General features: G+C 38.1%; 1 protein-coding gene across 1 annotated transcript; it reads left to right on the top strand.

Annotated features, from left to right (window-relative positions):
• Window positions 1-24,640, top strand: LOC146483441 (phosphatidylinositol-binding clathrin assembly protein LAP-like). The gene is made up of 16 exons (XM_085105618.1): window positions 1-238; window positions 328-470; window positions 3,579-3,654; window positions 4,532-4,634; window positions 5,704-5,743; window positions 6,444-6,500; window positions 6,693-6,752; window positions 8,881-8,932; window positions 9,064-9,212; window positions 9,856-9,938; window positions 12,786-12,942; window positions 17,101-17,416; window positions 17,895-18,125; window positions 19,189-19,454; window positions 20,540-20,650; window positions 21,490-24,640. The coding sequence occupies exons 1-16, from the start codon at window positions 118-120 to the stop codon at window positions 21,499-21,501; spliced, it is 1,977 nt and encodes a 658-aa protein (XP_084961744.1). The 5' UTR covers window positions 1-117; the 3' UTR covers window positions 21,502-24,640.
• Window positions 24,641-26,267: the final 1,627 nt, after the last annotated feature.

The following is a 26,267-nucleotide window of genomic DNA, read 5'->3' as shown; positions in this document are numbered from 1 at the left end:
TTAAATTAGAGTGTCAGTCGGCCATCTTGATTTTCCGTATTGGTGAGCCATTCTGAACCCCTGTTTACTTTAATTTCCCTCCTCCCTATTAAGAGTTTTGGCCTGACATTGTCAAAAATGTCTGTAGTAGATAAGTTGGACGCTGCTAGACACTCTATAACAGGCTCCTATGTGGCCAAAGTTGTCTGCAAGGCGTCGAGCCGTGAAGTTATGGGTCCTAAAAGGAAGCACTTAGATTGTAAGTTTGCAAAGCCATTGAGAAAATATTACGGACGTTTCTGTTTGGTCAGGCTAATGACAGTCCGCTTGTTGTATTGTGCCCTACAGATCTAACCTCGTGCACACAAAATGACAATGTGTCCATCCCAAACTTAGCGGAGTTACTTTTCGAGCGAATTTCAAACTCGAGCTGGGTTGTAGTTTTCAAAGCAGAGTGCACCTTCCATCACTTGATGTCTTACGGAAACGAGGTGAGCTTCATTGATTACTTGTGATATCCTTTTGATAGAAGCACAAAGCTATTGTTATGGCTTTGGGGTAGTTCGATTAACCACCTGTCTCGCGATTTCGTGCTACAAAAAGTAAGCTTAAGACTAAAGAGGTTTTGTTGTCTTTCACTGCTTAAAAGTGTTATCTTTCCTGTGTACACCAGAATCGAATGACACTGTCTAGCTTCTGTTGTCAAGTATAAACATGCAAAGACTACGTTTTACCATAATACCCCTTTATAAAAATGAAACTTGGTCGTTGTTTTGTGCTATAGCTGTTATTATGCCTTTTGACATGTACAAGTTTGATAACTCAAGTTCTATAGTGCCTTGTAGTGCCCTAACTCTTCAAGCGATCGATTGCACCTGACATGCTAACCTGGTGAACGGTGCTTTAACTTTGTTACAAAAGTAAGATTTGGAGGTCTGTTTGCAACTCTTTTTCCTTATTGCCTTTCTAACAACCGTATGTACGTCCTCAGTTTTTCTCATATCAAACGTGAGGGTTGTCATGCTTTACAAATTGTTTCCATGCGTTATCGAAAATTTAACGATGCGCTAAATTACATTTATGTCCACTGGGTTGTTTGCCAATCTCCATTATTTGATTGCCGTATCTCTTTCACCGATTGCCAACCAAATTTGTCGGTAGAAAGCTAATTTGCAAATCGGTGGTATTTTGGTTTTGTTCTTTCTGTTTCCGACATTTTCCTTTGGTACATGTAAAAACTTGTGACAAAAGGCTGAAATCTTACACTGAAAGGCACCTGCACTACTATTTATAACATTCGTTGGCCAATTCATTCTTCATTTGAAGTAAATTAACGCCTTTCAAGATCGCATTAGCAGAAATTTTTGCAGCATTTTACTCCATCTTCTGGTTATTTGGGGTTGCATTTTAGTTTGTCACAATTCAAGAAGATTACCCGAGATTGTATTTTTTGTTTTATTATTGTGTTCTTTCATGTTGTGCTTTTTGTCTTGATGTTGTCTAATACAACTCTAATTGCTGCAGATGTATGTGAATAACCTAACGGTCACAATTAGATACTGAGAATCTCATCCTGAGGTAAAATTCCAGCCCGTCTTTGCGAACAGATCCCTTGAATAAACATGTAGGATGCTGGAACCAGACAAGCTGGTTACCGTCTGCCACAAATAGAGAAACTTGATTGGCAATTGTGAGGATGTGAATGCAAAGGAAGGACATTGGTTTTGCTTTTTAAGCAGGGTGCTTGTAAGCCATGACATTAGTTTACTCATTTTTATCCAGTGAAACTTAAACACTTGCAGCAGTCAAACAATCAATCGACCAACTGAGCAACCCGATATATCAATAAATCAATCAGTCTCATTATTTGGTAATGCATTTTAGTTGGAAGGGCAGCTAGTAGCTTATGTGGACCTGCAATAGCAAATACTTATTATGAAATTAAGAAAGCGGTAAAAACTATTAAAAAGCACACATAAAATTAAGTGGCAATGCCTACTAAGTTAAAAGTTGAAACGAATAAAATTTAAAAGATACAAAAATTTGGGTTAAAAATCAATAAAAAGTTAGCAACGCTGTATGCCAGCAGGTATGACTCCTCACTAAAGTCTATTTTTGTCAAGCAGCTGGATGTCTCTTTATTAAACAATTTTATTCTGTTTTGGAAAGCTTTTGGTATAATTTCTGTGGTAAAATACTCCACGCAATGGCATTCAGTTTGGGCCCTTGTTTGTCCAGGTGCGTACTGAAAATGAATAAATTGATAACCATTGTTACAAGTTTTTAGTAGCAATGTTTGCACACTGAACTTGTTTTGTACTGTTAGGAGCTCATTTTTGTGTTCAAATTTAATAGCAAGAGGCTTAGAGCCCAGATTGCCAGTTGGAATGTACAGTTATTGTGCATTCTAACTGTGATGTTTTAAATTTGTCTTTGATGTAAACGTTTTCATACCAGTTCAATTTCTGTATTATTTCCTTGGTCTCAGATGTAGTAATTAATTAACATAATCTAGAACAAAGGAAAACAATCAAAAGTGCTAGGTACATGTATATTCATGGACTTGTAGATTATAATTTTAATACTCTTAAGAACAGCGGCATCCATTCCTATAATACCCGGAGAAAGAATGATTTCCGTCTTCCACGAGTACGAACAAACTACAGAAAGAAGACACTCCTTTACCAGGGTATTAAGGAATGGAACCTTTTAGAACAGTCTTTCAAAGACATAAATTATTTTTTAATTTTTAAGCAACGTATCAAAGAGCGTGTTTTTAGCTAGTTTTTAATTCTTATTTCTGATTTTTATTTCTTATCGCTGGCTTTGTATTTTCTACTTTTAAATAATTGTTAGTAATTTTTAAAATAATTGTAATTTTTAAATCATTTCTCAATCTACAGGGCCCCACTGAATATCACTTTCGTGATGTGGGTTCCCTGTATTAAGATTGTTATTATTATTATTATTATAATTATTTATTATTAAAAATTTTTAAGCCAAAAAGTTTTTAGGAACTACAACATACATGTACATTAAGGGTAAAAGTTTTATGGAACTGACACCAAATCAGTGCCATCATCTCTTACTTGTTTTTCATTTTAATGAGCCTTACAGTACCATGCGAAAAAGAAAACAAAAAATGACAAAAACAAAACTTTTAAGGACCCCAAAAGGGCAAAAGCTGAGAAGCTAGGATCCCAACAAGTGAAGTGTTAGGTGCTGAACATAGCAAAAGATTTAGGTGCCCAAAGTGTTTTCTTAGGCGCCCCAGGCCTAGGGTTAGCTCCTGTTAGGCAGTAGCCTTGATGAGTGTTTGATTATGCATGATCATGATTGTGGTTATGATTATTAATTGGAGGGGTGCCTGGAAAATAGCCCAAAGTGATTTCTGATAAACTGCTACAGGTTATTAAGCTTCTCTTTTCAAACTAGTACCTTGCGTTTCCTTGTGAAGAAGGGGAGAATTTAATGTGAGATCAAGCACCACTTAAATTTATTATTAAGTACATGTACTTATTGATTGTGTGGACTCCATATCATAGGTCGTTTTAGTACATGTAAGTTAATAATTTTTCTGTACTGTTCTCTTTCATTAGAGGTTCATTCAGTATCTGGCGTCAAGAACATCCAACTTCAACCTTGGTAATTTCCTTGACAAAAGTGGCGTCCAGGGTATGAATTTACAATACTAATCTCAAACTATTCTATTTTGTTATAAAAGTCAATCGTTTAGTTGCTTTGCATTCCTTGTTTGGATCAAGTGTCCAATGAAAATGTGAGGACACTCGCAGAAAACTACTGTGTAACTATTGCTGCTACACTGTATTTCAAAGGTACATGTATTTTTTGCACAGTTTATGACTTCAGAAAAAAGATTAGAAGATCTTGAAATCTCAAAAACAAAATTGGGGGTGACCATGCATTTTTTCAGAGATAATGTTGTAAGCTTCAATTGGAAAAAAAATCCAATACGTTGTTACCCCTCCCCCTCCTCCCCCCCATTTTCTTTTTGGATTTCACTAGCTAAGACCTGCTTTTTTGGCATATTCTTCAACTGCCCAAAAATACCTCTTTATTACATGTAGGAGGTAACATATAACCAAAACCACTAATACATGATCTTGCCAAATGTAGGAAGCTGAGTCTTGGGGAGTGATTACATCACATACACATACAAATGTACAAGGGCATGACACACACAAGAGAACAAATTTTGTGCCTGTTGCATTAATTTTTGCATGGAATTTAGTGAAAATTTATCATGACCAGTTTTTGCTACCACAATGTAATCAAACTTCTTCTAATAACTATTAGTAGTGTTCAGCTGCTGAAAATAAACGTGAAATTAGGAGTGATATTTTTTGTGTTTAAAGGCTGAACCCAGTTAAGATTGGGTTTAGTACGCCAAGAAATACAAAAGGTTCAAGGATGATCTTTGTACAAAGTGTGTGTGACTGAACATTCTGTTTCGCTTTCAGAGCATTCCATAATGTGTTTTGATCATCTCCTCACAATTCTAAGACTTGCAAAATACTTTTTATTTCAAAAGGTTATGACATGTCAACATTTGTAAGAAGATATGGGAATTACTTGAATGAGAAGGCTTCCTCTTACACAGAAATGGGCTATGACTTCTGCCGACTTAAGAGAGGGTAAGGAAAACCCAGCCTGGTGATTACATTAATTTTACACGTACTATGGGGACTGACTTCTTAAACATGTGCAGGTTTGCAGCAATCAAATACAGAAAATGTGTACATTTAAATGGTGGTTGGCAAATCAGCATGTTCATAGAAGCTACAGTGCACTGAAGTGTACGACCTCTTTGTAATGAGAATGTGCTTTGTTGGCTTCATTTGCAAAATTTTGTGCCAACCAATTTTAACCCTTAAATTTTGCTCCAAATTATATCAACAGAATTATGTATTCTCCTTACTATTGTCTCTATATTTCTTGTGCTGCTAGTTGGGAGAATTTGCTGAACATCAGGACATTATTTTTGTCTTTGGTGATCACTTCCTTTTTTCTCACATTCTGAGTGTTTGCAAAAACAGTGATGCTGCAAGCAGAGAATTAGCAGTAATAACTTTTGTGGCTTAAAGGGTTAATTGTAGGAATAATGCAATGCCAAAAGGTCTCTAGAATAAACCCTGGAGTCATAAGAAAGTTCTGTAACAGTTACTGTTCATCCTTTTTTTTGCATCATGTCATTTGATTATTAAACTAAAAAAATGCAGGAAAAAGTTTTGCATGAAATTGTGGCCTATGCAGCTCTACATTTACGTGTAGTCTTGAGCAAGTCATACATGTAGATCTTTAAGTGCCACTCTTTACTGGTAGCTACAGTGGAAGTTTTCAGTTTTGGAGAACTGCATTGGGCTCGCTGGTGTTAGAATTTACAGGCTGTACACCGCCCGTACCCCAACATGGGTATTACACATTATAAGTAGGTGAGGTACATAGTACTATTAATAATCATACTTGTAAAGTCTAGAAAGTTTACTGGACTGTTCCTGATTTTTGTGCAGAAAAGGGACATCCCCAATTTAGAATAAAAGAATCACATATTAAATAATAATAAAATTATTTTATTAGTGATTTACATGTCACTTTTCACTGTATAATCTAGGAATTGAGTATTATTTTTTTTTGCACTTCACCAGTTCTTGAACACAATAAATTAATCTGACTTCCCTGTGTGCTTTATTGTTTTGATTATAGGAAAGATGAAGGTGTTTTACGAACCATGGAAGCCCCTAAGGCAAGTTACCTAATAGATGGATATGTTGTGGTTCAAAATTTGTTTGGTTTTAAAAATTTTCAAACCAGTTTGATTTCTGCTGTATTTTCGTTCTGTCTCAGATTATGGTAATGAATACTGTGCAAAGGAAAATGAAAATGAAACTGGTTTGAAAAATTTAACCAAAAAAATTAAACCAGTGACAACACATGCATCCTTAAATAATAATGTAAAATACTTCCTTTAGTGGTTTCTATATTTGTTCAGACCTCTAAATGTGTACATTGTTGTCTGTGAAGGCATGGATGGTGGTGTAGGGGTTGGTGTGTCAGACTTCCAGGGGGTGCGGGAGGGGCTGGTTGTTTGAGGTAAGGTTTGTCTTTGCATTGTCATGTTGTTTTCCTAGACAAGAAACTTTACTCCACCTTGTCGTTCTTCTTTCAAGTGGTGAGAGGCAGGGTAGGTGGCGGTATACACCAGTAACTGGCTTTTGATGAAACCCCCAGGGGAGGGGGGGGGGTAGCAATACTCCTAATAGATTCCTGCTACAGAAACAAAAGTAACTCTTGCCATGTGGGCCACTTAGACCATGAGTGCAGCTTTATCTTTTACACTGTATCTTGCATAATTATATTGTTTGTATTTAATTACACATTAGATTAATTTTTGTTGTTCTTATTTTTACTTTTATTTTTATTTTATATTTTATTATTTTTTCCAGCTTCTGAAAGCTCTCCCCGTGCTCCAGCAACAGATTGATGCTTTGCTTGAAGCAGATGTATGTTGAATATTTCTTTATGATTTTACTTGATTAAAATATTCTTGTGAAAATTTAAAGACAGATGTCCTCCTCTTTTGGCCCCTGAAAATGCTGCACTGAAACCCTTTCAAGGTTGTAAAAGCTCTTATAAATGCTGTTAATTACATTTGGTGTTGTCCAATAGTGAATGAATTTTATTTTTGTTTGCAGATTAAATCAAGTGAATTGACTAATGGTGTAATAAACAGTGCCTTTGTCCTGCTGTTCAAGGTAAATGCTTTATGTGAGTAGCATAATACAGTATGCTATGTTTTTTAAAGCAAATTTATTTTGTATCCTAAATTTTGATGACTTTCTTAAACCTGAAACCAATTCAGTAAACCTTGGCAACTGTATTTTTAAGCACTACTGAGGAAATGAAAACCTAGTGTGGTGCAAACATGCAGTTAGGAAATTAAGAATGAGCTGAAACCACTTTCTTACCTGTAATTAGACATACTGTAATTGGTAACACGATGGTGGAACTCACAGGATATTAGATGTCATAGTGACTTTTACTTTACCTCTTGTCATTATCATATGCATGGCTGAAACTTGGCTCAATAAAAGCAAGCCAACATGAAGAAAAAGTATTTTTTTCAAATTTGACCATTGCCATGGAAATATCGCCTCCCCACACCTTTACCAAAAGTAGATCATTGCATTCTACAATGCTTTTTGTATCTCCTTGCCAATTTTGGCCTCTATCAGACTTATTTGGAAGGAGATTGACTTGCCCCAAAATTGTAGGTATCTCACATCGGGTACACTGTATCTCACATCGCCGCTTCAGGATCGCGATTTTTAAAAACAACTTCCCGTCCTGCAAACTAACGAGCAATCAATAAACAAATTTCGTTCGCTAAACGGACACATGAATTTGCCGATTTGTTTACAGATTCTCGCTTTTCAGCTAAAAATTACTTAGAGAATCACTTTATAAAAAATGTAAATAAGGTAAAAAAGAGCGCGTGGTACATAGGCCAAAGAGCTAATGTTATTGTTTGTCAATGCGTCATTACGTGTAATCAGAATGCTAATTCCTTGCTGAGTTTCCCTGTTTTCTTTTTTTTTATTATTCCTTTTTTGGTTGATATTTTGGAATCTCTCTGCTAGGAGCTAGTATTTTAGAAACATAAACTTAATTATTATCAACCGCGTCTTCACTCGTAATAAACAAAGCGCCCAACATCAAATGCCGGTTTGCTTACAGTGAATTACAATTGCAACTCTGTTCACAGCTCCTCCTTTTCACTCTTTTTTTTAGGGAATACAAATAAATGTTTAAGCTTTTTCGTGAAAAAAGTTTCATTGAACAGATGGTATTTGATTTCCACAAGCGTCGGGAAGATGATCATGCCATGCACAAATTTTATTAAGCATAATAACTTCGCTGTTCTAAGCGCCGCTTGACGAAAAATATCAAAACTCGGCTTACAGTGATCAAAAGACCACGTTTAAGATCTCCTTTTAAAGCTCTCAAAAGACTCTTCGTTCATTGATATAAATAACAGCTTAAAATATTTTGCGAAGAACTCAAAACCATCAAATGTCTGCAGTGATTCCAGTTCCTAAAAATATCAAGAACAAAGGAATACTCTTGCAACTTCGCGGCTCAAGGCTGCTTAATTAGGCTATTGTTCCTGTCTTTTGAATTCGCTTCAGGGTCTTCCTGCAAAGTTCTCACCTTTTCTCAACCGTCTAAAAACGAACTAATTTGCATCATTCTTCGTGGCTGCCGAAGTGAATGCCCAAAGGAATAAAGAGAGCCTTCAGGCAACAAAGTCCAGCAGAGTCACCCATTTCTCAATGACACACTTAAATCGGCGTGAAGTTGTAATGATATTTGTGCTTATCATGGAACACTCCTTACAACAAATTTGACAAAAAAAATGTCGTTTTAGTGGGTATCTACTACCTTAAATCTACAGTTTGAATCTGCACAACACTGTTTTTATAAGAGGCAGAAACTGTGGACCAAATGATGTCAAGGTGGCTTTTAAACTGTCACTTTTTTATCATCCAAACAATTGATTTACAGCTGTATCTTAAGACATACTGTATGTCACATGTCTGAGCTTTGCAGAAGCCGGTGCTACATGTACAACGAAAGTAGGGGAACTTAAACGAAGCAAATTGCCTCATTGTTGTTGTCGTTTATAGTCTTTTTAAAAACTCTAAGAATGGCTATCTCCACTGTATTAATTTTGTAGTTGCCATACAATGTAATACATGCAGTACGTGTGGCTGGTTGCTAGGTCTGCTGTATGTAATGAGAGTGCTGCGTAAACATGTACATGCACAATATTATTTGTATGGTAAAAATGAATTATCATAATTATTTTTTATTCACTTTTAGGACTTGATCAGATTATTTGCGTGCTATAATGATGGCATAATAAATCTACTTGGTGAGTAACACATTGTGCATTTTGTTGAATATAACATTTGTACACATTAAGGTACAGTGTCTGTAAAGTTGCTTTTTGGACAGCTCTGGGTAATGTTTATTGAATGCATCATGTTACATTCTTTTTAACAGAAAAATACTTTGATATGAACAAGAAAAACTGTAAGGAGGGGCTGGACATATATAAGAAATTTATTACGAGGATGGATAGAGTCTCTGCCTTCTTAAAAGTTGCAGAGGATGTGGGTTTTGACAAAGAGGATATTCCAGATCTAAGCAAGGTAAGTTGTGTGACAGTGGCATGTATGACTGTAAGTGTAAAATGTCAAGTGTGCGCAGTTTTGATCCATGTCCACGGCACATACCCAGTGAGAGAACATTGTTTGCACTGATGTTTGTATTCTCCCATTTTACATCAACAGTGCAACAATGCAAGTATAAAACAGAAAAGATAACAAATTAAGTAATCTTCCTTCTGGAAATGCATGCAGTGCTCTACAGGGGTTTTGTTAAGGGCCGGGCACCGGGCAAATTGACTGGCTGTAAACACAACTTTGACTGGTTGCCTTGAACATCTCATCCGACGTTTCCATAGAATAACATACCCAAGTCGACTATCATACAATGTACTTGCTGGGTGCACTAATTGCTTGCCTGCCTGTTCAAAATCTTATTGAAATCCCTGGCTCTGCTTAACATGAATGTGTCTTGCATGTTTGTATGTTTTTATGCGACATTGTTGATCGCTGTACCTGTAAACCACAAGACAAAATTTACAAAATGATCAACTCACTGATGCACTGAAGTGCGGATTTCTAATTTGATGCATACAACGCGTGCGGCAGATGTATGTATTTCCTTACAAGGTATTCAGGGAAACTTGCTCCTCTCTAAACTGTTGTCTAATTTGTTTATTTATGCCAGGCACCTAACAGTCTACTAGATGCCCTTGAAAACCATCTTCAGTCTTTGGAAAAGGGAAAGGCAACCAACCCACCCACTTCCAAGTGAGTGCATGTGTTGCTTGATTAATATACAGTTAACTGTAGCCAAATTAGCTCAGTTGGTAGCTGGGCATAATGGTAACGTAGGTCCTTGTGTGTTAACTGACTCATGAATGCATTCAAGTACATGTCCCTCTGTACGTCACAAAACGCCTTAAACGTAAAGCCATTAAAACAAATGATCCATCCGTTTGGAACCAATTCCGAAGTATGAGGAATCAAGTAAATAGGGATATTAACACTGCCAAACAAGATTACTATAAAAACGCATTCAGAAATTGCTCTGGTGATCAACGCAAAACATGGAAAACTGTTAACGAACTGACTTCACGCAAGTCGAATAAAACCGTTATAAATGAGATAGAATACAATGGGCAAAAATCGGAAAATCAAACGGATGTGGCAGAAATGTTAAACTCCTTTTTTACAGAAATTGGGCCTAACCTCAGCAGACATGTAACGGAGGTTGATAACTCCTTCGCAGAGTTTCTTCGCGAAACTGATAAAGATTTCATGTTTGAAAAAACAACATCTACACATGTTTTCTCACTCCTATCAAAACTCTGCCGGTCAAAGGCAACTGGTTTAGATAATATTTCTGCGAAATTATTGAGGGAATGCCCTGACTTACTCGCTGAATCTCTCACTGTAATATTCAATCATTCCTTGATAACCGGTATCTTCCCTAATGAATGGAAATCTGCTAGAGTTACCCCACTTTATAAAAACTCCGGGAAACGTACTGAGCCGACAAATTACCGACCAATATCAGTAATTCCAGTGGTGGCCAAAGTTTTTGAACGCATAATTTACGACCAGATATATAAATATCTAACTAGGAATAGCCTCCTTACGCGTCATCAATCTGGTTTCCGCTCTCTACACTCCACGGTTACGGCACTACTTGAGGCTACTGATAGCTGGGCTTTAAACATTGATCGTGCTTTTGTCAACGCTGTTGTCTTTTTAGACCTTAAAAAGGCCTTTGATACAGTTGATCACAAAATTTATTACGTAAATTACAATATTACGGAATACGACGGACTAGTCTTAAATGGTTTGCTTCTTACTTAGATAATCGAACTCAAATCTGTGATATAAATTGTTGTAAGTCAACCCCGAAATTATTGTCATGTGGTGTTCCACAAGGAACAATTCTAGGACCTCTTCTATTTTTGTTATATATAAATGACTTACCGAATTGCTTGCAATTTTCACAGACTAGAATGTACGCTGACGATACCAGTTTGACGTTTGCTAGTACTGACGTTAACCATTTAAATAATTGTCTTAATTATGATCTAAGCAAAGTCTACACTTGGTTATCAGCCAACAAGCTTACTTTAAATCTAACAAAAACGGAGTTTATGCTAATTGCATCTAGGCAGAAGTTATCGAATATTTCTGAGAGACCCTCTCTAACTATAAATGACATGGCTGTGGAACAGGTAACATCAGCCAAATCTCTTGGGGTCTACATTGACCAAACTTTAAATTGGGAATGTCATATTGAAAACATCTCTAAAAAGATTGCTTCCGCCATTGGTGCAATTAAGCGCATAAGACATCTAATGCCATTTAATATTTTAATCAATGTTTATCATAGCCTTGTTCAACCTCACTTTGATTATTGTAATGAGGTGTGGGGAAATTGTAACAAAGGCCTTTCTGATAAGCTTCAAAAGCTTCAAAATCGCGCAGCCCGCATTTTAATGTCCGCTGGATATGATAGTAACTTGGATGATTTGTTCCGGGCACTAGGGTGGCAAAACTCTGTCATCAAAGATTGGATAAAAAATCAATTATGATGTATAAAACTCTAAATGGGATGACACCAGAATATTTAAGATCAAGCTTTGTTTTTCGCGATAACTTTAATTATCATTTAAGGAAACCTGAAAACACGCTAACTCTTCCACAACCGCGCACTGATTATTTAAAGAAAAGTTTCTCATACAGTGGAGCTCAGTTGTGGAACAGTTTGCTAATAGAATTACGGCAAGCAACTTCCTTGAATGATTTTAAGACTAAATTGAGATGCCACAGTTATAAGTAAGATTTTTAAACACGGCCTCCAAGAAAAGCAGCATTTATTGTTTAGCTTTGGTTATTTTTTAACTTTTATAATCCTAGTTAGGTAGATAGATAGATAGTTGATAATTATAATCTAAGTAGCTGATGGAAAAACCGTGTATAAATAAAGTTATCCTATCCTATCCTATCCTATCCTACGTTGTTACCAATAATTTATTGTACCGTTTAATAATATTATTGTTAACTCCCGTTGGGTTTTTGCTGTATTGCAATATTTTGAATAGATTATAGCTTTAATGGGTAACCTGTGATGTTATCCACAATGTAATAATAATATTATGGGAGGTGGGTGTGTGTGTGTGTGTGTGTGGGGGGTGACATCATCCAAAGTAGATGACCAAGATGGCTGCCAACTTGGATTTTACTACTGCATTTTGGAATTTTTAAACAAGTGCAGAGAGTGAAAATTTTCCATGCTAGACCTTAACACGTTTTGCCTCTTATTGCTATCATTGGACCATTGGACATGTTTACGTTGAAAAAGTTGGAAAACTGCATTTTATTGAAAAGCAGACTAACCTCGTGTTACAATGATTGTATTTCCCTGTATGTAACCCTACTGACCACTTATCACCTAATTTTGCCAAAATGTGTGTATGAAATTAGCAAACAACTAGTAAAAACAGTATACATGTGTGGTGGCAAGACCCTCCCGGATAAGAATCAGAAGAAAACCTTTAGGATGGGAAATGTCCTCCCCTTCTTGCACATCTACATCCAAAAGTAAAAGCATTTCGTTGTGTATGTGATTTGCAGACCCCTGACTATTCCCAGCATTACTCTCCCACCATCTGCTACAGATGCTTTTAGTGCAGGGAAGTTTACAACAAAGTTTGATGGAGATGATGCTGTCGACACTGCTCCCAAGGGGGATCTCCTTGAGGAGGAAGAAAAATATCTTGAAGCTTTCAAGGTAAACAAAGTGCAGACACGTACATGTGCGCTGGGATGTAGAAGAGTCGTTATAATTTATTGGTTAAATTTTGCTAGCATGAACTGTACATGTTTAATAATTATGTTGTGGTTTAATTTTTTTGGTTTAAAAGTTTTCAAGCCAGTTTAATTTTTAATTCCCTTTGTCTCGTAATGGGTTATTCCAGAAAAAATCCACACCCCCCGACGGATGGCATGCTTTTTTGACCCCTTCCCCCCTCTACCCAGATTTCCAGGGCCGCTAGACCCCCTTCCGTGTGGATTTCCAAGGCCTAAGACCCCCCCTCCCATCTGGATTTCCAGAAATTTCTTGAGGCCGTAATTTTGAATAAAGTCAATGCAGAAGACTCGTAAATGCATTTAGATAATTGTTTTTATTATTTAACCCTCGATTTCCGCGAAAGCTAAGCTATATTTTATGTAAAAAACGTTTAATATGTCGCCATATTAAAATTTCAAAGGTGCGTGATAACGCACTATATCGTACTCGGCGTATTTAAATTGTCGTTCAAATGAGTTATTTTAGTTCACAATAACGAAGGATTTAAAGCATCCTGTTTTAAAACTTTGCCATTTCTTCAGAGTGGAACGCGTATTGAGTGCATCCTTGCACGGAACTTAAGTTAACATTGTTAATTTTGTGTTGAATCGTGTTACATTGGCATTGTACAAGTCAGAGTAAACTTCTTTTGTCTTGTTGTTTTTCAGACCACGAAAAACACACAGGTTCAGGGCCAAGTGATATTTGTGTCAAAAACTACAATAACAGGCTTCAGACTACTTGAGAAAACAGAACAATGCGTGCAGAATTTCGTCTAGACCTTCCGTAAAATTATGCAGCTTATAAACACACGGCAATTCCAGTCATCAGACAGATGTAAATAAATCATCATTTTTCTTTTGGCCCGAAACTCAAATTGCTTACCTCAAAGGGTCAATAGGTCAACTGACGCTCTTAATCTTCTTTTTCAATGTAAGACGGCGAAAACGGTCAACGCAAGAAAACAAATGCAAGTAAAGCTTTCTTCATGTTTTATTCCGGGCATCTTGATAAACGGTCGTTAAGTGTTATAAACTCTAACTTGAGCTAAACCTCTTCCTAGCTATCGATTTGCAAAGCGCAAAGAGAACTCGCGGTAACCAAATTATGTTGATTTAGTTCAAAACAAAACAAATTCACGAAATTATTTGTAAAACTAAAATCTAAATCGGATAAGAAAGCTTGGCTGGTAATCGAGCGGCGGTAATCGAGCGGCTGGTAATTGAGCCTACGCACGAGTGGCCTGGGTACAACATAAAAAAGTTCCAGGCGTTAATTGTGTACGCTGAACACTTCGAGTATCCGCTCGGCAAAGTAATTCATTTTTCCTCTCGGTTTTCCTTCTCGAGTATGAGGTTAAAAATGGATCCTGTGGAAGGAAACTTAAAAAAAATGCGGTAAGCATTGTACAGTTCGAAGGATAATACAATTTGAAAAGAAGATAAGTGGTCCGAATATCTGGAAGTCTTTGAAACATCGATCGCTCAAAATTAACCCCGGAAGACATGGATTTTAGGTTTGGCCCCCCCTCCCGTCTGGATTTCCAAGCCCCTTGAACCCCCCCTCCCGTGAGATTTTCCGGAATGCCATCCGTCGGGGGGTGTGTGGATTTTTTGGAACAACCCAATTGTGGTAATGAATACTATACACAAAGGATAAAATTAAGGACGGTGCCTACTAATACCGAAATATTTTTGTGCGGCTTATGACTATGCGGGAAAACCAGATCTTAGCAAGGGCTATTTGAATCCAAAAAGAAAATCGGGGGTAGCCACGCATTTTTCAGAGATAATTAAGCAGTAATATCTCTAAAAAACGCCAAAATGTAAAGCAATGTATGGGATTTTTTCTTAAATTGAAGCTTAATTATCTCTAAAAAATGCATGGTTACCCCCAATTTTCTTTTGAGATTCCAAAAGCATTTGGTAAGTTCTTCTTTCTCCGTATAGTTTTAAACCGCGCAAAAATATTCCTGTATTAGTAAGCACTACCCATTGGAAACCCGAGTATCTTGCGATGCGCAGAACGTATGCGCAGTAACAATAGTAGGCACCGTCCTTAAACTGGTTTGAAAATTAAAAAAAAAAAAAAAAGGAGACCACAACATATACATGTACTTGTTAAGTAAGATTAATGTTGAGTTAGTGCTTCCAAGTGCATGAAATTTTCAGTATCCTGGCTGCAAATAACAGCCTTAGAGAGTTTTCAGGAAATTTGGTGTTCTGGGTTTTGGTCACTTGATGTGGAACAATAACATTATTGAAGGGCTTGGGTGGGTGGAACTCTGGCCTCAATATCCTCATTGTTCCAAATTAGTTCTAGTTTGGCATATAGCACTGTACACGTACAGAAATTGTTATGATGTAAGAAACATACATTTATTTCTGTAATTGGTTTTTGATTGTAAGGCTTAAAGTGTATATGACAGAATTTTTTTATTTGTTTGATCTAATCTTCATGTTGTTTTTGTATGAAAATTGGAAAAAAAATTCCTGGTCAATTTTTCTTCCCCGCATTTGAGGTTTACAAAAGCGTCAAATTTCGAAATATGTCCAGAAATGCACACAATGACGATAATGGCAAATTTGACGAACAAATTTCACTTCTGGTGAGAGACAATACTGCGCAAGATTTGAGCCCAGGAATATTATAGCTGTCACCTCAATACAGGATCGCTACTTTCACAGATTCTCTATTTCTCAGTTGTTTCATTGCCAGCATTCAATATTCCCATAATTTGATCCACAGTTTTCTTACTCTACGCACAAAAAAACAACAGAGGAATAGAGAAACTGTGAAACTGACGATCCTGTATTGATGTCACAGCCCTACTATTCCCAGTCTCTCATCTTGCGCGGGATTGTACCCAGTGGGAAGTGGAGGAAAAATTGATGAGGATTTCTTTTATTTTCATATGGGAAGAACTTGAAGATCAAAATTAACAACAACAACAACAACAACAACATTATTTTATTAACTCACACTTTAACTAGTTACAGAGGATCGTTATATACATCACAGGTTAATTAAAGAGAATAAAAAGAAAAGTAATTTAGGTAATTGGAGCCTAGAGGCTAAAGGAACCATAAGGTTTTCAAGTTAACCTCTAGTAACTATTTACAGTTAATTTTGATAAAAAAGGAGCAACGAAGAAGAAAGAAACCAGACTCAGTTAATAATGCTTAATAATATTATTTACAGGGTCTGAAATTGCGCTCACAACTGGTCGCCAGTGGGCGATTAACTATTTCATGCCATGATCATTATACAAACAATAACTTTGATTTTCAGCCAAATCGATAAAAATAAAATTCAAAGCCGCCTGCCAATTGGTCACTTACTTTTTACCTTTCCACTGCTTTTGAAGTATTAAAACCGATTTTCCTGTTATTATAAATCTATCACAACGCTTCACAGCTCGAGCAGTGCGAAGCTTCGCCGCCATGTTTTTTGAACGAGAAATGCTGCACGGTTGTGGCCTGGTGCGAACAACATGGCGATCCGTCGATCGTCTTGACAGAACGCGAAAGGAAAAGTCGTTTACGGTTTTGAACATAGAGCAAAGAACCAACCGGCAGTTTTTCAATCGGATACATTTCTTCTCCAAAAGGTAAAGACAAGAGAAGGTATAAAGTTGACTTAAAACATTTAGCAGTCTTATGTAACTGCGTATATAGTGGTAGGTGTATAAATCGCCATTGCGGCCCCAAACGCAAACGCGTTATCTTCGTTCTGATTCTTAAAAGAAAAATTGCCGACCAGAATTTTCCATCTGGCAACCAAAAATTTTGGTTTGTGTTTCGCTGCGAAGGAAAAATTTTATTGACACTTTTTTTTCTGTTTTTTGGCGACCACATTTTTCCATATGGCGACAGAAAAAAAAGTTTCAGTCGCCACTTGGCGCCTGCCTAAAAAAGTTAATTTCGGACCCTGATTTATAATTTAAAGAAAATAAAAATAGTTCAGTCATATACACTTTAAATTCCAAGAACTAGCCTATGATTGTTTGAAGAAGTTGAGCAACGGACAACTTTTTATAGAGTGAACAGTCAGCTGATACTCTTTCTTCACAAACTGACACTTCCTCTTGCTGAACAGAAAGCCAAGGAATCTGGAGTCCCAGTACAGGTTCCACCAGTCCAGCTGTCTCAGCCTCAGAAGTGGGAGTCATTAGGTGAACCTGAAGTACCTAAAGCACCTCCTTCATCATCTCCCAGTAATGATCTTTTAGAACTCAATGCTGCATTTTCTGCTCCACCTCGACAACCAAGTCCTACAGCTTTCCCACAGATGCCGGCCTTCCCACCCAGCCAGGCCTTCCCTGCTGCTCAGGGGTTTGGACCCGGCCCAGCACCAAATGGTTTTGGTTCAGCACCCCAAGCAGGTCCTTGGGGTGCTCCCACGACAACATCAGGTTAGTCATAGTGTACCAAGTGCAGGATGCAGCAGGCTTGAGGTCCTAATTATAGCAGATCAGCAACAACAGCAGGATACATGTACAGTACTTTCCACCCATGTACATAGAAAAGACCTGATTGAGTTGGGTCTTGGGCACAATTCATACATTGTAACTAAAATTGCTTTTTCAATCTCTTTCAAAGTAAGCAGTTTTTCCTGACTGCTTGTTATTCAGTTATACTCTTGGCACACAACATACATGTGTAATGTTTCAACCACAAGTGAGGAAGTCAAGTGACATTTGAGATTGTTGCTTTAAGTAGGGGGACCACTTTCAGCTTATGTAAAAAATATTTGCAGTCCATCTGGGCTGTGGTTTTGACTGTTGTACTGCACAAGCTGGTTGTAGTTTTGGGGTTTTGGATGATATCTTAAGATGTGACCATTGATGGGAAAAGTTAACCTTTCAGTCATTGCTTTTTACATGATTTTAGGTTTTAATGGCAGCCCCTCGACAAACCCATTTGACAGCCAAGTCAATGATGAGTTTGCAGCCGTCTTTGGTCAGCCAAACTCTGTGGACAGTTCTTCAGGGTTAGGGGACATACTAGTTCCTACCATGTCTAACATGGGAGTGCCGCCAGCGCCTGTAGAAGGCAATCTCAGCAGAGATCAGTCAACAGGAGACTTGCATGCCACCTTAGACAGAGTTGCCAAGTCCTTAGGTGAGTACTCAAAGGGTCTTCATCTAAGACTCAAAACTATTGCTTGGAAAGTTGCAAAGTGCAAGGAATTTTTTCAAGAGTTTGCAAGCCATAACAAAACTTGCTGGTACAAGAAGAACAAACAAAACAGTAGAATTTATTTTAAGAACATTATTTTAAGGATGGTGCCTACAGTACTTTTTGTTACTTCTATGCATCTCGAGATACTCAGGTTTCCTATGGGAGGTGCGTACTAATGCAGGGATATTTTTGCGCAGATTAAAACTATGCGGAGAACGCAGACCTTAGCAAGTGCTCTAACTTTTTCCTGCATGTTTTGGCACATTTTACAAAATGTTTCTAGCTTCACTTAACATGCTTTACTTCAAATTAAGAATGCTAAAAAGTAAAGAAGAGAAATGCTCTAACCAAATATCTTAAGCTTACTACATGTACCATTCATAATTTTTCCAATATTATCAACATGCATAATTATTACCATACACCATGTGATTCTTGTGTTACTACATGTAGTTGGCAGAACTTATTTAAAAATCAAGACATTTTTATGTTAAGTGATCACTTTGAGAATGACATTTCAGTGAATGACACAGGCATACTCGGAAAAAGGAAATCCGAGTGCTCCTATCAGGAGTCAAACCTAAGACCTCCCGATTACTACATGTAGTTTGGATTTTCTACCACTGACCTACAGGAGACTTGTGGGAGCCAAGGCCATTAGTCTAGGGACAAACATCCTGCATACTGCTAGGATTGGAATGTCAATATGTGGCATATGTGCAATGGAAATAACATGATGGAACATCTTTTTTTATTATCTATTCACCAGGCTAAATTCCATCACATTATTTCCAAGTGATCATTTTGGTTATTCTTCTGATATGCCTCTTTAATCAATCAATGATACTGTAAGGAGAAGTTATACACGTATGTTGTTCACTACTTGGGTTTACAGATGCATAGGGTTTAATGCTGTACTTAGTGTCCCAAGATCATGTCGGATGTTACACAGAAAAATCTATGATCAACTTGATGTAATTGTCGGAATCATTTGTTTTGGTAGATTCATTTACCTTTAATGGCAACCTGAAGGGTCCAACTGGCAGAACACAGCATCAGTGGACAGCGCCGCCTCCACAGAGTAAAACAGGAGGACCAAACTGGCAGGCTCTGCCCACCACAAGAACATCGTTACCCCAAACAGGGATGCAGGGTGGAGGTGGTGGTGGTTTTATGGGTCCAGCACAGCCTAGCATGCAGCCCAGCATGCAGCAGCCGGCTGCTTTCAGACCCCCCTTTGCCACACAACCAGTGGGACAACCCTTCATGGTGGGTCAAATGAATTAGTCGTAATTGGGGGCAGAATTTCCTATCACTCAGCTTATTGTTTTTAAGGTGTTACTGTAAGCTTCAGTTTACCATCTCTTAGGGCGCTTTCTGTAAATTCTTTTGTCAAAACTTTTGCTGGCCAGACCAGTCAGTTTGTAAATGGAATGTACATGTACCGTTTGAAGGATAAGTTAAATTATCCTGGTCCTTCAGATTCTTCAAAATAGCAGGTACCATTTTTGGAGTGATTATTTTTCAAGATTTTGAGCAACCATTCCTTCAAAATGACGCATTTGATTTAAAAGCCGGCCAGTTCTGGCAAATAGGAAGCATGCGCTCTTAGTCTTTACAATGTACATGTACCTGGAGTAAACTTGGCAAAATAGCTTATGGTGGGTTTGGTCCCTTTGTGGATTTTGCCCATTAAGATTATGTTACAGGGAACCAGGGCTAACAACTAACTCCAGAGCTTAGCAGGCGGTCAGGCCAGTTTCCTTGAAGTCTTGGTTGGCCAAGCCTATTAGACCTTGCCTTCAATTCCTGTTAGTCAAGAATGAAGAATTCTGTATTTATTTGTCTTGAGTAAATGTGACCTTCCACGGGAAAACGTACACTAACGGGTATCCGTGAAACGGGCAAAACGCACGGCTATCGGACGGGTAGGAAATGGGTTGATAAGCCGTTCGAACGGCTAAGGTGAACGTCCGAACGGCTAAGTACTCCGAAGGGGTTGCAATGTCCAGGGCAGTTATCTAAACTTGGTTCAGTAAATGGGGCATTAATTAAAACAAGAGCACAGAAAGGTAAATTGAACAAAACATTGCATTGTCATGGAAACCAAGCCATGGCCTTCTTTGTTTCCAACCTGTTTTGAAATTGGGGTTTTCCTCTTGCCTTCTCTCATCTCCTTGCAGTTTCTGTCATAAAACTCATCAATTCACAATTTAAATGAAAAATTGTACAATGTAAAAATTTTATGCTATGGCAATGTACATGCTTTTGAACTTTTTGTAGTACAGGGTATGAGCAGCAGAAGTCTTGTTGTATTTTTATATTGTTATTTCTAAAAGAATTGTGTTTTTCAGCCTGCCCAACAGGGAATGTTCCCACAACAGTCAGGATTTCCATCTCAACCATTTCAACCACAACAACCCATGCAGCCTGCGGACCCATTTGGACCAATACCTGGTAACCAGGTAAGTTTACATGCGAGTACTTATTGACTGAGTGATATAATAATCTCTGGCTTCCTAGGCCACTCACAGCAGCGCTGTGGACATCGTCTCTGCTCCCAACAAAAATGTCATTTGAAAGTGAAAGTTCATGTTCCTTGTACTACTATGCGATTATCCCAATTTGTTCAACTTGTACAATGTGGCCAAACTATTCAGTATTAGAATAAATCTACTAGTGTCCTATCACGAATGCCGTTCTCTGATTGGCTATGCTAGTCGCTATCTATTCTGTGATAGATAGTTAGTGAGTACAGCGGTTTTGAACAAAATGGCGGCCACTTCCTCACGTTGTCGAAGTGTCTGCGAAGAGGATACAATTAATTTACTTGTTTAGTTAAGTTTTGAATGACTAGTAGATTTATACTAATGAAAACAATTAGATTATTCGCTCTCAATTTCTATGCTTGATAACTGATTTGGGCTGTGCCCTCATCAGCTATCATGCGATAGAAATCTTGAGCTCTTAATCTAATTGTTAAATAGAACTAGTGGTAAGCAAGTAAATTATTATCTTATCTGGTAACAGCATTCAAGTTAAGACAGAGAAGAAAAAATTTGCTGTCATGTGTTCACATTCTCCATACAACCTTGAATTTGGTCATGTCACGTTGTTTGGCCAAGAATGGGGAAGAAATATACCAAAATTTATAATGTGTGTGCAGGGTCGTTCTATCGTTTTGTGACGTTCTCATTGCTGTTGCCATAGCAGCTGCTTAAACTCCCTATTTTCAAATTCTGAATTAGTGCATGTATATTCCATAATTATAAAGTTAGTGACATTGTGAAAACTCTCTTCGCAGGTTAGATTCTAAATGCGAAGCGCAATGTGGTGTAACAGATGTTAAAAGCTGGTCTGTAAGAAATCTTTTTACGCTGTATCTCAAATGTGGATCCAACATTTGTCATAGCCAAGCTATTTTCCAGTGTCAGGTTTTGTAATTGCAAACTACGGTATTAATCCATCTGATCTCCAAGATTCAATACCAAATAACCCACGGTCAGTCTTTCTCTGCTTCCTCTTGGGTATGGGCTGGATTTCAATAAATGTTGGTGTCTTTTACATTGCTGTAGGTAAAGGCACATTTACACTGTATAATTCACTTTAAAACAAGTCTAAATTGCTGCACCATGCTGTGAATATCCCTTACAGGGTTATTATGTAAGTTGATAGAGCTTTAGTTTAAATTGTTTTTCTTTTGTTAGTATTATTAATTTGGAGTGATTTGAATAATTACTTTCTAGTGACATGTATCTTTTGTATCAAATATTATTTTGATTTTTTAACTCAAGTATCGAGATTGTCCCAATGGTGCTCAGCATCTTATTTCCTCCCATGTTGTCACTTCTTAATCAAGCATACAGGGCATGAGATGAAATGTCTTGATTGTTAAAGAAATTCTCCCAAATAGTAACATAAGAAATATGTTGAGAACAGAGAGGGGAATTTGCATTTTGATATTGAGGGTTAAAGGGTCAAAGCAGTGAGTTGCCAGGAAGATGGCAGTGGTTTGCTGTAATAACTTGAATTTCCCACCTGCTTCAAACGAAAAACTGCGGTAAGAGTTTATGCACCCACTTTCGTATGCTCAAATCCTGCACATTATTTTGCTATTTCAGGCTAAAATACATGTAGCTCAGATCTCTTCTCGTGCACTTCAAAAACCAAGCCCTTTTCTTTAGTTCTTTTAACCCTAGTAAGCTCAAATTCAACAGACATGAGCTCGTACACATTGTCCATCTTGTCTTGGCACATTTGTCGTATTTTTTTTGTGGTACTACTGACTTTTTTTGAAAAAAAAAAAATAATAATAATAATAATTCTTGATTTGTATGCTTGATTGAATGTGGTTCCTGTGGGGTGGAAGCAGTTTGATGGCAACCAATCTTGAGGCTTAGAGTTAATAAGCTATTTTGCTTTGAAATGTTTACGAGTTGTTTTGTGTCAGTAGTTTGTTGTTCTTCCTATTCTTGTATGTCGTAGTAGTTTCTGTTTTTTATACCCCATAATAATTGTTTTGTCTATTTCGTGTAAGCGAGTGTAGCACAGCTTATGAATTTAATCCTTTTTCTGTTACAATTCTTACTTTGGATTGCATTATCAAATGCTTCAAGGGGCTCAAAACACTAGGCTGTGCCTCGTGTGTGCCTTAAGCTGGTCTTTTATTTTGCATTTGAAAATGCAACCCATCTACGCATAAATGAATAGAATAAATAAGTTTTCTACAGTTTTAAATTGTACTCTACACAGTGCTCATTTCCCAATGTTGTGTATTATCATAGAAATTAAATTACAGCGTCAATACCCAGGAGCAATGAGAACCAATCTCGTCCCCAGGCTGCGTTCCTTTTGGTCAGCGCCCAGGAAGCAAGAAGTGGACGTGAAACGCGCGCGGGCTCTGGGGACGAGATTGAGGGCAGCCCGTTCCAATTTCCATTTTTTTGTCGTAGTCTCACCAAATACAAGAACGCTCTTGTTCTATCGTCTGCTTCTTGCTTTGATGGCGCCATTTTGTATCGCAATTGAAATTTGTTGACCAGGGTCCGGTTGTTCGAAAGCCGATTAACGCTAATCCACGATTAAAAGTTAACTGAGCTTTCCATCTCGCTCTTTTGAAGTCGTCTTGAAAGCTAATCTTAAGCCGATGTTAAAGAAAAATCTAAGTGAAAATTGAGGGTCAAAAATCTTTTGGAAGAATCTTTACTGATTAGTTATTAAACTCAAATCAAAGTCGTGTCACGTTAATCCAGGATTAGCTTAATCGGGCTTTGAACAACTGTGTTAGAATGCCAAGTTTCCTGTGCTGGAGGTTCATTTATATTTTGGCTATTGTATGTAAATTGACTCAATTCTTTGTTCTAGTGAGCAGACACATTGCATTTTGACTCAAATTCCTGCGCAAAGAACCCCAAGTGTTTAATATGATAGGGGTTTCAGGTCAAAATATTGATAATTTAAAAGCAAGCTGCTGATTGACCGAGTCAAATCAGGATGATAAAGGTCTGGCCTTGGTTGCTCAAAGAGCGGATAACTCTATCCAGCGGATAAATCGCTATCCAGAGGATAAAATGCACTCCAACCAATACATTTTATCTGTTGGATAAAGTTATCCGATCTTTGAACAACCGGGTCCTGGTAATTAAGACTACCCAATAGTGTCCTAGTGGGTTGTAAAATTCACTCTCCAAAATTTGCGCAAATTTATATGTAGTCCCACGTGTTTGCGGTATCGGCATAAACGCGATTAACAGCCGCTGTTCAGGAAATCGAGCCCGCGCTCCTCTCCTGAACGGTGAGGAGTACTGGACCCGAGTGAACGGTAGAAACCTAGAAAATTAGTTAGAACACTAAGCTCATTGTGTATAATAGTTACCTTGAACGCTGCAGACAGACTGTTTTAGTGGGATTGTACGTGTACTAATAGAACAATCATGCCGTGTTACAATCACGGTGGTAGCTATGCAATTTTTTCGCCGAAAGAAATGAAGGACAAGGTCGTTTTTTTAGTAAAGGCTTGGCATTGTCAGTCACCGAAAATATTGGCACAAAATTTTGCATGAATTTTCTATAAATCCAAATCAGCTGTTATTAGCCCTATTGAAGCAATCGGTGGATCGCAGTGCTTTACTTGTGTGAGATCCGTCCAACTCGAAGTGTCGAGAAGTCGACTTGTCTCACTTACATGTGTTCCAATTTAGTTTCGTTTTTGCCATAAACGTTTGTTGTGGCAAAAACAAAGTGTTTCTCTAAGTGCGCTTACTTTCAGAAGCCGTAAGGTGTGGAGCAATGTATAATAGAAGACCCTTTCTGGCCGGTTCGGTGAAACCACGGCTCTTCAAGAAATTCTGACTGCAGTGCCACCTAAGTGTGGCTTAATAGTACCTCTCATTGTTAAATTTATTTAATTCTGAACCTTCAAAATGGTAATTAATTAAAGATTCAAAATCAAGCGATAGGATTGTTGAAGCACTCAACGCGGAAGGGGATGTCTAAGTAGCGGTACAATTTCATAGACAACGAAGCACAATTTTTTCTTCAGTTGAGAAACCATTGACCAAAGCCCCATTTCCCAGGGTTAAGGTCTTTTTTGTGGCGGGTATAATGTAAGTCCCAGGTCACACAACGTCTGGAAATGCTCGAAAGCGTGACTGATGTAACTTCTTGATACAGTCGAACCTCCCGTAAGCGACCACCCATAATGTCAAGGATATGTGGTCGCTTACGGGAGGTGGTCGCTTACCGGAGGTCAGACCACAAAGGGGGGGGGGGGGGGGGGGAAGGGGAGGTCTACATTCCGGGTAATTTACATGATGGTAATCGCAGACATCTAACGGCTTTTGCTATTGCTTATCGAAACCCTTAGTAAAAACTTTTCTTTAGACTGCCTGATTTAGGACCAAACAGTAAACGGCATTTTTGCAATGTTACATTTCAAGCGTAACACATCAACAACTTTGGCGTTTGCTTGTTTGTTACATAATCCAGTTGACGTTCTTTATCGCCACAATTTTTCTGTTGAATAATACAAGGTTGAGAGAGTCATCACCGGTCGTGCATGTACATGCATGCTAATGTACCAGATAAGAAAGTTTTTTTTCCTGTAAGGGATTCAACCTGATTAAAGTTTATTTCAGTGTACCATAGTGCATGTATATGTTATCATTTGTTTCAATGTAGACACTTCCGGTAGCTCCGGCTGTGGGATTTTTAGTAATACGGCATCCGCTGTAATGATGGGGGCCAATATATTACAGTCAATTTCCGCCCGTGAGAGAAACAGCAGATTGTGCCGTGTCAAGTGGTCGCCTACGGGAGGTTAAAAACAATAGAAAATTTTAAATAATCATCTCTAAGAGTGGTCGCTTACGGGAGGTGGTCGCTTACGAGAGGTGGTCGCCTACGAGAGGTTCCATCTATAGTGATTTGACTTGAAAACTTTTGGTATTTTGGAAAAGTGGTCGCTTATGAGAGGTGGTCGCTTACGAGAGGTGGTCGCAAAGGGAGGTTCAACTGTAGTTCATCCGATCTTTGGGGTCGTCACGTCACGCACTCCTCTCTTTCGTGACATGATGAGCCAGAGCACGCCTGTGTCGGAGGCTAATGGTGACTCTTGCCTCTTGTGCCTTACAATGGCACACGGACCCTGAAACAACGGCTACCCACGCAACTCCGAGAACCAAAAACACGATGGGTCAGAATCGCCGGCGAAGATTTTTTTTTATATACGACTGACCCAAACAGCTTTTCTAGGGTCGGCCAATGTGCCATGAAAGCAATGTGGAGCGCATTCGTTAGTCGAGTCTCGAATTTCAGAATTCGTGTGTTCTTGAAGGCGCATTAGTGCATTTGACATTTCCGGCGGTATTTTGGATAAGGCTCTATCAGGGACAGAACGGTTTTCAATTGAGTGTCAAAAGAAATTTCGCATTTGTTTTGGTTTTGCTTTACCAAGCTCTGGGATTGGTTAACAAAACTCGCGCCACTTTCTCGATTCTCGACCAATGAGAAGCAAGACCAAAACCAATCGAGACTTGCTCGCACGTATTTTCCCGCGCTTTTCGGCGCTTGGGTGTACTTCGT

This window comes from Pavona decussata, unplaced genomic scaffold (assembly GCF_977016875.1).
Source record: "Pavona decussata unplaced genomic scaffold, jaPavDecu1.1 SCAFFOLD_38, whole genome shotgun sequence".
NCBI lineage: Eukaryota > Metazoa > Cnidaria > Anthozoa > Scleractinia > Agariciidae > Pavona > Pavona decussata.
Note: the sequence above shows the minus strand (reverse complement) of the source record. Positions and strands in the feature narration are given on the sequence as shown.

Bases quoted from the DNA above. Each gene is read 5' to 3' on its own strand.
- LOC146483441 (XM_085105618.1), top strand. From the start codon at position 118: ATGTCTGTAGTAGATAAGTTGGACGCTGCTAGACACTCTATAACAGGC. The intron at 4,635-5,703 runs GTAAGGAAAACC...TTTTGATTATAG, and splicing joins TTCTGCCGACTTAAGAGAGG to GAAAGATGAAGGTGTTTTAC. The intron at 12,943-17,100 runs GTAAACAAAGTG...CTTGCTGAACAG, and splicing joins AATATCTTGAAGCTTTCAAG to AAAGCCAAGGAATCTGGAGT.